The 14,784-nt window shown below is 46.5% G+C and overlaps 2 protein-coding genes across 2 annotated transcripts in view; one reads left to right on the top strand and one right to left on the bottom strand.

The window, feature by feature from the left end:
• Positions 1-5,363, top strand: part of DERL1 (derlin 1) — a 24,717-nt gene extending 19,354 nt beyond the window's left edge. Inside the window, exons 7-8 of the mRNA XM_015411058.1 lie at positions 754-864; positions 4,992-5,363. Of these exons, the coding sequence (XP_015266544.1) occupies positions 754-864; positions 4,992-5,130 (250 nt within the window). The 3' untranslated portion in view covers positions 5,131-5,363. The remainder of the gene's footprint in view (positions 1-753; positions 865-4,991) is intronic.
• Positions 5,364-14,228: 8,865 nt separating this feature from the next.
• The window catches only part of ZHX2 (zinc fingers and homeoboxes 2), a 65,827-nt gene continuing 65,271 nt past the window's right edge, over positions 14,229-14,784 (bottom strand). The window contains exon 3 of the mRNA XM_015411055.1: positions 14,229-14,597. The gene's annotated coding sequence lies outside the window, so the exon portion shown is untranslated. The remainder of the gene's footprint in view (positions 14,598-14,784) is intronic.

Below are 14,784 nucleotides of genomic sequence, written 5' to 3'. Positions count from 1 at the left end.
ACTTGCTCCACGGGTGTCTGGTTGGGGGGGGGGGGGAAGGAGACTGTAAGCTGCTCTGAGACTCCGAGTGAAGGGTGGGGTATAAATCCAATCTTCCTAGGCTTTTCTGGGTGGTGAAAGGGTCCTCCACTTTCCTTTTTGGCCATAGGAAAGCCGCTTGGTTCCAGCATACATGGCTGTAAAAGGGGATTCATGGAGGACAAGGTCTATCAGTGTCTACTAGCCATGAGGGACTAAAGGGAACCTTCAAGTTCAGAGGTGGAAAACCTCCAAATGTCAGTGCCAGGAGGCAACGTCAGGGAAAGCCTCGGCCTCTGTGCCCTGTTATTGGCCCTCCAGAGTAACTGGTTGGCTGCCGTGTGGAACAAGGTGTTGGACTAGTGAACCAGTGGTCTGATCCATCAGGAGTCTCCTTATGTTCTTATGACTGTGGCCTTCCAGAATGCTGAGTGTCTTTCATGGCTTCCAGAGAGTCTTTCATGGCCTTGAAAGGCAGGCAAAGTATAAATGAGCTGGAGTAAGTGACACTTGAAGATCCCTTGTTGATGCTGGGGCAGTCGGTCCTAGGAGGCACTTAACCATTGAAATGGAAACTGAAACTGTTTCCTGAACAGGAACCATTGAAGGACTTGGGTCCGTGGCTTCTTAGTAGAGCCCTGCGTATTTGTGGTTCTAGGACACCTTCAGGCTGGCGGCAGAAAATGCTTCTGAACTGTTCAAAGCTGTAACATCTTGTTCTGTTTTTTGCTCCAGTTTCATCGAAGAGCTGATTGGCAATCTGGTCGGCCACCTGTTCTTTTTCTTAATGTACAAATATCCATTAGACTTGGGAGGACGAAGTTTCCTGTCAACACCTCAGATTCTGTAAGTTGGTTGTCTTTTCTTCTTCCTAAAATGTTGCATCCTTGAAATATCTGTAGAGTATCCCAGTTAATGAGTTGCAAATGTTTGACAGTAGCGAGAGGGTTTAAGGGGACCCACGTGAATTTTCCAGATGAGTGGATCCATCACAGCTGCATCACAGCTCTGACTCCCGAGACAGTAAAGAAAAGTGAAACTTTAATTGGAAAAGGGGAGAGAGAGAAAAAAAAAGAAACTGAAATACAGGAGACATTTTCTAACTCTAGTCAAATTGTCCCGGTAGCAATTTTGGTAGAAGAATTACTACCAGAAGCTTTTACCAGAAGAATTACTACTAGAGCCAGTTTGGTGTAGTGGTGCTGAGTGTCTTTCATGGCTTCCAGAGAGCCTTTCATGGCCTTGAAAGGCAAAGTATAAATGAGCTGGAGTAAGTGACACTTGAAGATCCCTTGTTGATGCTGGGGCAGTCGGTCCTAGGAGGCACTTAACCATTGAAATGGAAACTGAAACTGTTTCCTGAACAGGAACCATTGAAGGACTTGGGTCCGTGGCTTCTTAGTAGAGCCCTGCGTATTTGTGGTTCTAGGACACCTTCAGGCTGGCGGCAGAAAATGCTTCTGAACTGTTCAAAGCTGTAACATCTTGTTCTGTTTTTTGCTCCAGTTTCATCGAAGAGCTGATTGGCAATCTGGTCGGCCACCTGTTCTTTTTCTTAATGTACAAATATCCATTAGACTTGGGAGGACGAAGTTTCCTGTCAACACCTCAGATTCTGTAAGTTGGTTGTCTTTTCTTCTTCCTAAAATGTTGCATCCTTGAAATATCTGTAGAGTATCCCAGTTAATGAGTTGCAAATGTTTGACAGTAGCGAGAGGGTTTAGGGGACCCAGGTGAATTTTCCAGATGAGTGGATCCGTGACTGGGTCAGCGGCATCACAGCTCTGACTCCCGAGACAGTAAAGAAAAGTGAAACTTTAATTGGAAAAGGGGAGAGAGAGAAAAAAAAAGAAACTGAAATACAGGAGACATTTTCTAACTCTAGTCAAATTGTCCCGGTAGCAATTTTGGTAGAAGAATTACTACCAGAAGCTTTTACCAGAAGAATTACTACTAGAGCCAGTTTGGTGTAGTGGTTGAGTGCGCGGACTCTAATCTGGGAGAGCTGGGTTTGATTCCCCACTCCTCCACTTGCACCTGGCTGGATGACCTTGGGCAAGCTGTAGTTCTGATAAGGGCTGTTCTTGAAAAAGAGCAATTTCTGTCAAGAGCTCTCTCAGCCCTACCCACCTCACAGGGTGTCTGTTGTGGGGAAGGGAAGGGAGTTTGTAAGCCGCTCTGAGACTCCTTTGGGTAGTGAAGGGCGGGGTATAAATCCAATCTCTTCTTCTTCTTCTTTTACCTCACAGGGTGTCTGTTGTGGGGAGGGGGAGGGAAAGGAGTTTGTGAGCCGCTCTGAGACACCTTTGGGTAGTGAAGGGCGGGGTATAAATCCAATCTCTTCTTCTTCTTAATACCCTGTTTCCCCGAAAATAAGACCTACCCCAAAAATAAGCCCTAGCAGGATTTCTATGCATTTGTAGTATAAGCCCTAGTGTGTCTTCTTGAGAAAAAATAAATATAAGACAGTGTCTTATTTTCGGGGAAACACGGTAATGCCTTGTATATATTCGAGTGTTCAAGGCCCTCCTGTTTCAACAGTCCTTACAGCAGCTCCTAATGTAGGTTAGTGCCAGCATTTATAGTGCCGATTGGTGCTGGGGAAACATGTTTGAGGCTAAAGTAATGGCTGGCTTCCTATCTTTGGAGAGAAGTTTGAATGATGGACTTCTGGGTTCACAGCTGAGTCTTGTTCACTTGTATGCTAGTTCAGCTTCTGAAGGCATCTGAATAAGACTTATACAGTAGTTTCTCAGATTGATAAGTAATGATCTGGGAAGAAAGAATTGTCTGGTTTTGAGTCTATGCTGTAAACTACCCTAGTGTGTTTTAAGCTGTCTGTAAGTGGAGAATCAATCTATCTAATTTTCTTCATGGACCCATCTGTGGACACTTAAATCCAGAGACTGGAGACATGAACCAGTGAGATCTGACATGAGAGGCATGAACAGATGTAGATGCAGAAAAACCTAGAAAACAAAAACATTGTGGGGTTAGACCCTTCCCCACAAATAATAGAAACAGTACCTGTAGCTTTAAGAGAGGAGTGCTCAAAGGCCATGGTGGAGATTGCTAGGCAATTACAACAATACTGCCACCCTTCAAGCCTTGGATTAGGTCAGTACAAGGGAGGATTACCTGCTTGTAAAAGTAAATTGGCAAAGTTGTAAGACACGAAAGCTAGAGACAGTTGTGGTTAAAAGGTCTGGGTTTCTGGCACCCTCCCTGCCATCTTCATTTGGTAGTTTCAGGTAGGTGAAGCCTTTGTTCTCCACCTGCTGTTGAACACTATGTAGACCTATATTGTCCTTCTCCTAGTTTTGACTCTTAGCCAGCTTTCTAATATGGTTTAATGAAGGTTTTATTTATTTATTAATTAGATTTATAGCCCTCCCTCCCCTGTACAACAGGGCTTAGAGCAGGTAACAACGGTATTCATCAGTTAAAATAACTCTTACAGTAATAATACCAACAAGATGGCCTATAATAAGGGACGCAGAAGCACAACCTCCATCTCACTGGCACCACTGATAGAGGATGATCAGTTGCGTAAATTGCGATATTGATTTTAAATTGTATTATGCTTATGTTGTGCTCATGCTGTTGTAACCCACCCGGAGCCTGCTTGCAGGGGAAGGCGGGCTAAAAGCCTAAATAAATAGTGCCCCTTTTCTATGGGGAATAGATGTCGTACAGTTAGGTGAATGAAGGATAACAACAGAGGAAGAGGAGAAAGGGAATGGGAAACGGGGGAGGGGAAAGGAGGGAGGAAGTCAGCCCAGACAGAACCCATCGTTGTCCTCAACCGTAGGCCTGGTGGTACATCTCCCTCTTACAGGCCCTGCGAAAGAGAGTTCCACCAGGCCACGGCCAAAGCTGAGAATGCCCTGACTCTGGTTGAGGACAGCCGAATACTCCTCGGGCCAGGAGATCACCAGCAGTATTCCCTCTAAGCTGAGTTAGTGTGAGCTAGCTCACAGTTTTTTAGCCTCCGGCTCACACATTTTTTTCTTAGCACAGGAAGGATGGCTCCAGAGCCAACTAATTTATGAAGTAGCCAAATCACTCGCTCACAATTTTAATACCAGTCGCTCACAAGGTAGAATTCTTGCTCACAAGACTCCACAGCTTAGAGAGAACATTGATCACCAGTAAGTTGTTATTCATTGAGCATTAATGCTCTTTGGGTAGCGTACCAGGAGAGGCGGTCCCGCAGATAAGAACATAAGAACATAAGAGATGCCAATGTTGGATCAGGCCAAAGGCCCATCCAGTCCAACACTCTGTATCACACAGTGGCCAGAAATACCAGTGCCATCAGGAGGTCCACCAGTGGGGCCAGGACATTAGAAGCCCTCCCACTGTTGACCCCCCCAAGCACCAAGAAGACAGAGCATCACTTGCCCCAGAGTCCCTATCTATACCTTGTGGCTAATAGCCACTGATGGACCTCTGCTCCATATGCTTATCTAATTCCCTTTTGAAGCCGTCCTTTCTTGTAGCCGCCACCACTTCCTGTGGCAGTGAATTCCATGTGTTAATCACTCTTTGGGTGAAGAAGGACTTCCTTTTATCCGTTCTAACCCGACCGCTCAGCAATTTCATGGAGTGCCCACGAGTTCTTGTATTGTGGGAAAGGGAGAAAAGTACCTCTTTCTCTACCTGCTCTTTCCCATGCATAATCTTATAAACCTCAATCATGTCACCCCTCAGTCGTCGTTTCTTTTACATCATTACGTCATTTATAGTATTTTTATCATGCTTTTCTCCCGGAATGTGGGGCTCAGAGAGGTTTACAAAACAAGGTTTTTTTGGGGGGGGGGGGGTTGTATATATTTGAGTGTTCAAGGCACTCCTGTTTCAACAGTCCTTACAGCAGCTCCTAATGTAGGTTAGTGCCAGCATTTATAGTGTTAATCGGTTTTGATTGCGCACGGATCTGTGTTTGATGGGCGCTTCCCGTTGTCTCGCAGGTACCGCTGGCTGCCCAACCGGAGAGGAGGAGTGTCGGGATTTGGCGTCCCACCCGCCAGCTGGCGCAGACCGGCAGACGACCACCAGGGCGGCGGAAGGCACAACTGGGGCCGGGGTTTTCGACTGGGCGAGCAATGAAAGGAAGGAAGACCCTCTGCCGCTTTGGTTCCCCCTCCCCCCTTTGAGGAACACCTTCAGCTGCACGTGGGAAGGACTAGTACTGTGGAACACCCACAAGGGCCAGCTGGGCTCTAGTGCTGTCGAGTCTCTGAGCTATAAAGGGTTTTTAAAAAATGGTTCCTGGCGGGAGATGACGTAACCGAACACACGAGGTAGATTTGGTTCAGTGCTACTATTAAAAACGCCCCCCCCCCCAAAAAAAAAACACAACCCCACACCACATTTTAATATTTACTAGCACAGTGTCCTCACTCTTATCTGTTTTTTAGGCAGCAGTTTTTCTTTTGGCCGCTTTTCCACCCCTTGGCCAAAGACTGTTCTCTCGGTGTCACCGATCAAAGGTGTTCACTGGAATACTTAAAGATACCATTTTCGAGTGGCTGTTAGCCTGTATTTGCCAGGAATCGGTCAATGAAAACTTTTTCTATGGGCATCTGATGCTAATTCGACCAGTCTGAGCTTTGTTTTTGATGGGGAAGGGTGGCCAACTCGATCTGCTGCAGCGAAGGGGGAGGCTAACGGGGCGAGGCCCCCTTTCTTCCCGAGAGTGGCTGTCCGGGGGCACGTCCACCGCACCCACGGCACAGTGAAAGCCTTAATACACTTCAGTGCTGCGATCCTGTACGTGTTCGACTGGGAGTTGGTCCCACTGAACTCGGTGAGAGGCCTCTGAGGAAATACTGCGTGCAGGATTGGGCCGGCGATCCTAGTGACAGGGCGCCCATCGGTGTGTTTCTTGGCAGCTGCTGGCTTCTTGGGGATGAAATCTGAATAATTTGAGTGGAAAAGATGGGGATTTGGGGGTTGCCGTGTCCCAGCTTGAGTGACTAGCAGTGTGCTGAGCTCATTCCCCCACTGGGCGGGGTCACAGCCGCATGTCCTCGGCCTGGTCACAGGCACAGATTCTTTTTCCTTATGTGTCTAGGCTTGGACATCCCTCCCTGTGGCCATGCAAGGAGCAGGCTGCGCCCTTCACCTTGGAGACTGATCTCCTGTATCCTAGAGGAGTCCCTGGCTCTTCCTCCTACCTCTTCATTGCAGGAGGTGCTTCAGAAGAGTCCAGGAGGCGGCGCTTTTGTGTCTGTAGAGGGACGCCTGTTCGGACACTTGGCTTGGAATCTCCCCATTAGCGATTGGCCTTGTCGTCATTCCCCACCCGGCAGCCATTTTTGGGGTGCCCACAGCCCTAAGTGCTCGCACCCTCGTGGTGGTGGTGACCCCCTTGATTGGGCAAAACTGCTCTGAAACTGATACGGCAGTAGTTCCGGGTTTGTGTTTTGCCTGTAGAATCGAATAGGGGATAGAACAGCACATTGTTTTCAGGATCTACAAAAAGGTCAAACCTGATGAGACAGCAGGTAGCTAGTACAATCGCTCCTACTTAAAAATTAAGGAATCATGATTGAAAATCAGGCTATAGGCTTAAGACCGATGCGTCTGTGCCCCCCCCCCTCCCCGGGGTAACTGATATTCTGAAAAGAGACTTGGATACCTAAGAACATTGAACATATTGCAAGCTAAGGTCTTTAATTTCATTAAAAGTAATTGGTATTTTGTTGCTATCATGCGTGGAGCTTTTGACCATTTTCTGATATGAGGCAAAGGTCCCTCTGTCTTTGGTTAGTACAATCTGAGGATCCATTTCTCTTGCCATGGGTCTCCCGTCCTTTCTCCCTTTTAAAAAATATGTAGCTGATGTAGCCATTTGTCATTGTGGCCTACAGTGGAAACCCAAGAATTATAGCAGTCCTAGTCTCTCTCTCCGTCTCTCCCTCCCCCTCACCCCACGGAATCTCCGATCAGGACGTGTCTGTTTTCCTACCCGCAATATGGGTCTCTTTCCAGCACAGCAAATGGACGTTTCCCCCATAGCACTGAAAAAAACGAAAAATGCAATAGATATATATAAAAAAACCCATGTTTTCAGTTCCACTACTACTGAGATTTTCTGCAGGCTCTTCAAAACTTATGGGTTAAATCCAGCCAGTTTTTCAGCTGCCGAGGGATCCCCCTTGACCACGAGAAATGGTACGCTGGGGATCGTGGGACCCACATGAATGAGAGTCATGTGGTACAGGGGTTGTGGTAAGAAAGAGACGACCGGGCAGGACAGAGTTAAAAAAAAAAAGGCGGGCTGGATCCAACCCTGTATCGGTTGCTTGAACTGGGAAGCGGCAGCGATGCACTCGGCTGTATTTCCGTTCACCCGGTACTAGATCCAACAGGGTGTTTGTGTTCACTCTAACCCACAGTGATGGTTTCTGTTTATTGAGGGAATGTGGAAGTATTGTCATCATTTTGACTTTGGAGAAAGGCATGGATTAAGAAACCATTTTAGCACTTCACTGTTCTTAGCTCAGCATTTATTTTTAAGAAGATGGCAGAGTGCCCAAGGCCCAGGAGTTACTATACCTCTTGTTATCCTTTCTGGTTTGTAGAATATGGGAAGCTCCATCTCTACAATAGATGAGCGCTGAATAATAAGTGGTGACCTGGTATCCAAAGAAGGGGAGAGAGAACTGTGCGCATACCCAGAGATTGGCTTGCTTTTGTTTCTTCTTGGCGGCTCCCACTGCTGAAGAGACAAGCCGCTTCTAAAATCGAATTGCCACCTTGGCTCTTCTGCACCCAAAACAGAAAGCAAAGGTCGGGTTGTGTGCAAAATCCCTGTGGGTACATCTCCCCATTTCCGGAACCCCATTCAAGAAGTGTATACTGTGAATGTTTGATTGTCCAAAACTCAACGCTTGTAATGATTGAGTTCTGCTTATTGTGGGTTATAGAAGGATCTCATCTCTGCATTGGTACCGTCAGCTGTTCTGCACAAAGTAGAATTTCTCACCGGGGGCATGCCTTCAGAGCTCGAAACGATGGTTTACAGATTCACAAAAGGTGTCACCTTCCTCGCATTATACCGTTGCAGAATATAAGCACGGTACTGCAGGACTGAATACACTCCCATGTAGAAAGCCAGCAGCCTGGGAAGAACGCAAGTCTCTCTCTCTCTCTTGCTAACTCTTCACAGGTGGGATATTTTTTTTAATGGGGAAAGGGATGATTAACACTGCCCCCCCCCCATTCTGAAGACAATCTGTGCCTTTTTTTTGCAAATGTGTAGCTTGCCTCTAACTTAAGAGATCCGTTGTGTAGTGACAGCAAACCAGTCCCCTGCAGGATACGGGGGCAAGGGGTTTCAAGAGATGCGGTGCCCCCTGCTGGTCTTCATGACTGGCGAGGATCATTGGCTCAGATCCTCTACCATTTCTCTGTCTGTGCAGCAGCGTCCTCCGCGACGGTGTTCCTCTGGTGCTGGGTGCTTTCTGAATGATCCCAGACTTGTATGCACAGGAAGTATGAGGTGGGAAAGGGGGGGGAGATGACGCGTGCACAACGGAGGAAGTGCTGCACAAATGGGAAGATAGATATAGGATTGTGTGGCCATCCTGGCCCGCTGAATCTGCACAAGGAGCTTCTTGGTTGAAGGACTGAGGTGAGCAGAGGGAAAAGTGGCGTCTCCTTGTCCCACCCCTATTTGTGGTGCAGGAGTCTGCAGTGGCGGTGTGCTGGAATGCATCTGAAAGGAACATTAGATCCCAGCCCGACAAATATATAAGATGCTTGCAAGTAAGCGGAGTCCGAAAGATGAAGCTGGTTTGGTTTGCCCCGTCACGTTTGTAAAAACAATACTCAGAATAAAATCAGATGTATGGGAAAGGCTCATAGATAGACCTCGAGACTGTACTCGTTTTCCTCCAAGACTGCTGAGCTGGTGTAGTGTTCATGACAGTTCCTCGGGCCTTTCTCGAAGCAGGATGGGGCCCTTCAGATGGTCTCTGCCTCCCCCCCCCCGCATCCAAAACCCCCATTGCTTGTGGGAAGCACAGGTACCGACGAATGAGCGTCAAGCCGATTCTTCTCGCCAACGGGGGCGGCCTCTCAAAATTCACTTTATAATTGCTTGGCACTGCTTTTCGTTGGTTCGCCTTGAAGCACTTTGGGGCTCTCTTCAAGCTGACACGATAGCCAATCCTGGTGGAAGATCAGTACTTCTGTCCTTTTGTATAGAGATCTTCTCTTTATTTTTTTGGGTAACATTTTTTTTTGTTGGCAAAATTTTTTAAATTAAAAGTGGTAAAACTCTGTGTGCTCGTTTGGTATTGCTAAGTTGTGTCTCGTTCGCTCGCAAACCCTTGACATACGGTACGACCCTGGGGAAGCTTCCAGCTCTCCCTCTCTTACCAGGCTGCAATACAAATGCTTCTGTCTTAACAGCTGGTAACAGCTACTGTAATTTGCAAGGCAATAGATTATTAACAGTGAACATGTAAGACTCCATCCACGGTCCTGGTAAACCTCACAGCAGTACTGTAAGGAAGATGAATCATTACCTTATCATTTCCAATAAAGGGAAGAATCAAGATAACAACCAGAGAGGCCGTGGCTCAGCGGTAGAGCCTCTGCTTGGCATGCAGAAGGTCCCAGGTTCAATCTCTGGCACCTCCAGTTAAAAGGACCAGGCAGTAGGCGATGTGAAAGACCTTTCTCTGCCTGAGATCCTGGGGAGCCGCTGCCAGTCTGAGTAGACAATACTGACCTTGATGGACCAAGGGTCTGATTCAGGATAAGGCAACTTCATGTGACCACCAAAAGCCACCCACGAGCACTTTAGTGGTTAAGACGCTGAACTGCAGGCTGTGGAAGGTCAGTAGTTCAGCAGTTTGAGACCCGAGTGTGCCGTATGACGGAATGAGCTCCCGTCTCTAGTTCCAGCTCCTGCCAACCTAGCAGTTCGAAAGCAAGAAATTGCAAGTAGATAAATAGGTACCACTTCGGGGGGAAGGTAACAGCATTCTGTGCGCCTTGGTGTTTAGTCATGCCGGCCACATGACCACGGAAACGTCTTTGGACAGTGCTGGCTCTTCGGCTTTGAAACTGAGATGAGCACCGCAACCCTAGAGTCGGATTCGACTGGCTTTCGAGCAAGGGAACCTTTACCTTTTACCACAGGTAGGTGTGCCTTTGTTTACCTACCAGGAGAATGTGGAGACTTTTGCCTAAACCACTGTCAGGTTCATGTAGCATTGAAAGTATGAGGTAGGAAGTCTCTCTGAGCAATCATGTTGAGGGTTCTGTGTGGACAGGGGGAAGCATCATGTTTAGAAGCTCCTTACCACATATGGCGCTTTCCTGGGGTGTAGAATACTATTGAGAGCTGCATATGAGATCAGGAGCTGTTGTGGTGTCGTGGTTAAGAGTGGCAGACTCTTAAGCTGGAGAACCGGGTTTGATTCCCCACTCCACATGAAGCCTGCTGGGTGACCGTGGGCCAGTCAGTCGCGGTTATCTCAGAGCTCTCTCCAGCCCCACCTGCTTCACAAGGTCCCTGTTGTGGAGAGGGGAAGGGACAGTGATCGCAAGCCGCTTTGAGAATCTTAAGGTAGAGAAGAGTGGGATAGAAAACCCTCTTCTTAACTATTGTAGTTTCAGCAAAAGCGTTCCTAGGTATGCTGCATTGTCTTAAGCCACCCACCTCAAATCTCACAGCATATTCAGGCTTCCCGGTACCTGCTTCTAGCGCACCATTATGTTTGGATACAGCACAGCGCAGGACATCTCTTAAAACTCCAAATTATAGTGCTGAAAGAACAGCTTGTGTAGAAAATGCAGATCGGCTCGTGTGGCCGTGAAGTGAAAAGCTATACAGTTGCTATACAGCAACTGCTTGAGCCGAAAAGCTGGCGTTCTTTCAGTTGGCGCTTGCCTTATCTTCAAAATAAACATGTACTATAGATGTGCACGGCTAAGAAGAGAGAGAAGGTTGGATCCGGTGGTCCTAACTTTCTGAAGCAAGGTGCTTCTGCCAGTGGATGAGGGAGGCGTCTTTGTTGATTTCCCCTCCTCTTCTGCGCCCCCCTCCCCCAATTTGCCTCCTTGTGCTTTCCTGAGGAGTAAGATGAGCCCTTCTGGATCAGACCGTCTAGTCCAGCATCATGTCTTCTTACACAGCAGCCAACCAATTACCCTGGAGAGCCAGTAATGGCAGAGAGGCCATTCTTTCCTTGATGTTGTCTCCAACGTATTGCCTCTGAAAGTGGATGTTCCTTTTAGATACCATGGCTAGTATCTACTGATAGACCTCCTCCATCAATCTAGTTCCAGCTCCTGCCAACCTAGCAGTTCGAAAGCAAGAAATTGCAAGTAGATAAATAGGTACCACTTTGGTGGGAAGGTAACAGCGTTCTGTGTGCCTTGGTGTTTAGTCATGCCGGCCACATGACCACGAAAACGTCTTCGGACAGCGCTGGCTCTTCGGCTTTGAAACGGAGATGAGCACCGCAACCCTAGAGTCGAATTTGACTGCCTTTCGAGCAAGGGAACCTTTACCTATGCCTTTGGCCATCACTATATCCCCTGGCATCAAATTCCACTGTCCTGAATTTACTGCCCATCAACTTTGTAAGTTCTATTATTTTGGAAGAGAGAGAGAAAAACTTCTTTCCATTCTTTCTACCCCGTGCATAATTTTATAAATTTTTATTATGCCCCCTCAGTTGACTCTTTTCTAAACTGGAAAGTCCCAGACTCTTCAGCTTTTCCGCATAGGGAAGGTACTCCGACCCTCTAATCATCTTCTGCACTTTTTCCAGCTCTTCAACGTCCTTTTTGAGACAGGGTGACCAGACCTGCACGGATATTTCAAACGAGAGTGCACCATAGATCTATACAGATGCTTGGTAATATTGGCTGTTTTATCTTCAATCCCTTTTTAAAATAATCTCCAGCACAGAGTTTCCCCTTTTTACTGCTGTGGCACACTGGGTTGACATTTTTATTGAGCTATCCACTATGACCCCAAGATCTCTTATCCTCTTAGTGTCAGCAAGTTCAGACCCCATTATTGTATACTTAAAGTTGGGGTTCTTTTGTCCCACTGTGCATCATTTACCTTGTATTGAACTTCCATTTGTCACACTGTTGCCCATTTCCCCAATTTGTGCAGATTCTCCAGGAACTCTTCGAAGTCCATCTTGGGTTCCACCATTCTGAAAAAAATTGTGTCACCTGCAAACTAGGCCACTACACAGCCCACCCCCAGTTCCAGATCATTTTTGTACAAATTAAATAGCACTGGCCCCAATAATGATCTTTCCCTCCCCTGTGAGAACTGTCTATTTATTCCTACTCTCGCCTTCCTTTCATTTAGCCAATTTTTAATCCACTCTCTTATCCCGTGACTGCTAAACTTAGGAGTCTTCGTCAAAAGCCATTTGTCAAAAGCCTGTCTACTAGGTTCACTGCTATCTGCATGCTAGGTCACTTTCTCAAATAACACCAAAAGGTTGGTGAGGCAGGACTTCTCTTTGCAGAAGCCATGCTGATTCTCCCTCAGCAGGCTTTGTTCCTCAATGAGTCTAATAATTCTATCTTTGATTTCAGTTTCTACTAATTCTACTAATTACTAACTGGCCAGTAATTATTAGGCTAACTGGCCAGTGATTTCCTGGATACACTTCTTCTAATTCCCATGACTGAGGGGTGACATGATTTGAGGTTTATAAGATTATGCATGGGAAAGAGCAGGTAGAGAAAGAGGTACTTTTCCCCCTTTCTCACAATACAAGAACTCGTGGGCACTCCATTAAATTGCTGAGCGGTTGGGTTAGAACAGATAAAAGGAAGTACATCTTCACCCAAAGAGTGATTAAAACTTGGAATTCACTGCCACAGGAAGTGGTGGTAGCTACAAGCATGGACGGCTTCCAAAGGGAATTAGATAGGCATATGGAGCAGAGGGCCATCAGTGGCTATTAGCCACAAGGTATAGATAGGGACTCTGGGGCAAGTGATGCTCTGTCTTCTTGGTGTTTGGGGGGGTCAACAGTGGGAGGGCTTCTAGTGTCCTGACCCCACTGGTGGACCTCCTGATGGCACTGGTATTTCTGGCCACTGTGTGATACAGAGTGTTGGACTGGATGGGCCTTTGGCCTGATCCAACACTGGCATCTCTTATGTTCTTATTCCTGCTAACATTTGATGCTAATCGGCAGCAATTAATCACTAGATAAAATAAAACTGTCCTTATGCCCAAGACAAAGTATTAATATTTTTAAAAAATTGACAAGAGAAAAAGCTTACCGAAACCACCAAGTCTTTGTTTTATTGAATTACAACTAAGCAACGTTAGAAAAGTTTTTATTCAAATGCCCTAGCATTAGACTTGTGCAGCGTATTCCGGGAAACAACAGACCTGCCTCTTGAAACCACAGCAGGTCACCTGTTAACATTGTACACCACCGTTCTCTCTCCCTCTTGCCTTCCGACAGTTTTTTGAAGGAGGGATGGAAAGTGCAAGTGCACTTGGGGACCTAGAAACGGACTACAAAATTAGGGGGACAAGTCCAAGCAACTTTTTGTGTTGCACACTGCAACATCTAAGGCTAAGAGGCTGGCAAAAAGAAGACAGGTTTCCCCACCTTTGCCCCCGACTAAGAGTTATGAACAAGTTTCGTTATAAAGATGCTTGAGCCCTCTGATGTAAAATCCTTGTGTTCTGAGATTGTACTACGTTTAGTTAAAAAAAAAAAGGGAGGGGGAAGGTGCTTGTAACAAGTAAAGGCGTACTACCAACATTTCTGGAGTTCCACAGTCCAGAGGTTTTGGCAAAGGGTGAAATGCAGGATGTGACAGGAGAACTGTGTTTTGCATGCAGATGAACATAACTTAGCCAATTGCAAACAAGATGGCTCTTGAGAAAGTCAAACAGGGCCCCCAAGATCTCTGGGATGGATTGCTGAGATCCATCGAGAATGTTGAGATAGGACAAACTCTCAAGAATGTTGAGATAGGACAAGCTTCTTGGGGTTAGAAACCCATCCTCTGAAACTAATGCAGCAGGACGGAAGGGTTCCGTAACAGTCTCCAAAGCAGATAATAGCAGCTGCTCGTTCTTAAGACAACAGATGAGCCATACCAAGACTCTGAGACAGCAATGATCTGCAGCAATGTAGCTTATCACACACGAGCTTTCCAAGACTTTGAGACAGCAATCGGCAGCAATGTAGCTTATCACACACGAGCTGGGAAAGGCAGCAAAAACGTTCCCCAATTAATTAGGGCATTATAATTTCCCAGTGCATGTACAAACAGAAGGCAAGCAAGTAGGACGAGGGAGAAAACCTATATACAAGGGCTCTTTTCGAAAAAGCCCCTTACAGGACTTTGGCACCATTGAATCTGTTGCAACACCACAGAGCGTAGTCTCCTCTTCGCTGGGACCGCACCAAGACGTTTTGATTCCCAAGTCAAAACTCGCCAGATATCATTTTTCGGAAAACAAAAGGTTTAGCCCAGGCTCAGTAACGGTGGACTCCAGAGATCGTCACCAAGTTAGCAAGTAGGCCTAAAAAGCGGGACAACTGATAGGCCTAAGAAAAAGAAAAAGGTGTGGAATGCTATTATATACGTGAAAGATTCCTTATTCACACCCAACCAAAATCACTCAAAACACAACATTTCTTTATGGTTCTTCATGCACAAGTTGGTAAGTTTTCCTTTTAAAAAAAGCAATATTATCAATTTACACTCTGAATTTTTAAACGCGGGATTGCCCAT

This window comes from Gekko japonicus, unplaced genomic scaffold, assembly GCF_001447785.1.
Source record: "Gekko japonicus isolate JY-2015 unplaced genomic scaffold, Gekko_japonicus_V1.1 scaffold580, whole genome shotgun sequence".
NCBI lineage: Eukaryota > Metazoa > Chordata > Lepidosauria > Squamata > Gekkonidae > Gekko > Gekko japonicus.
The sequence above is the reverse complement of the archived record's forward strand: the minus strand, read 5'-3'. Positions and strand labels throughout refer to the sequence as shown.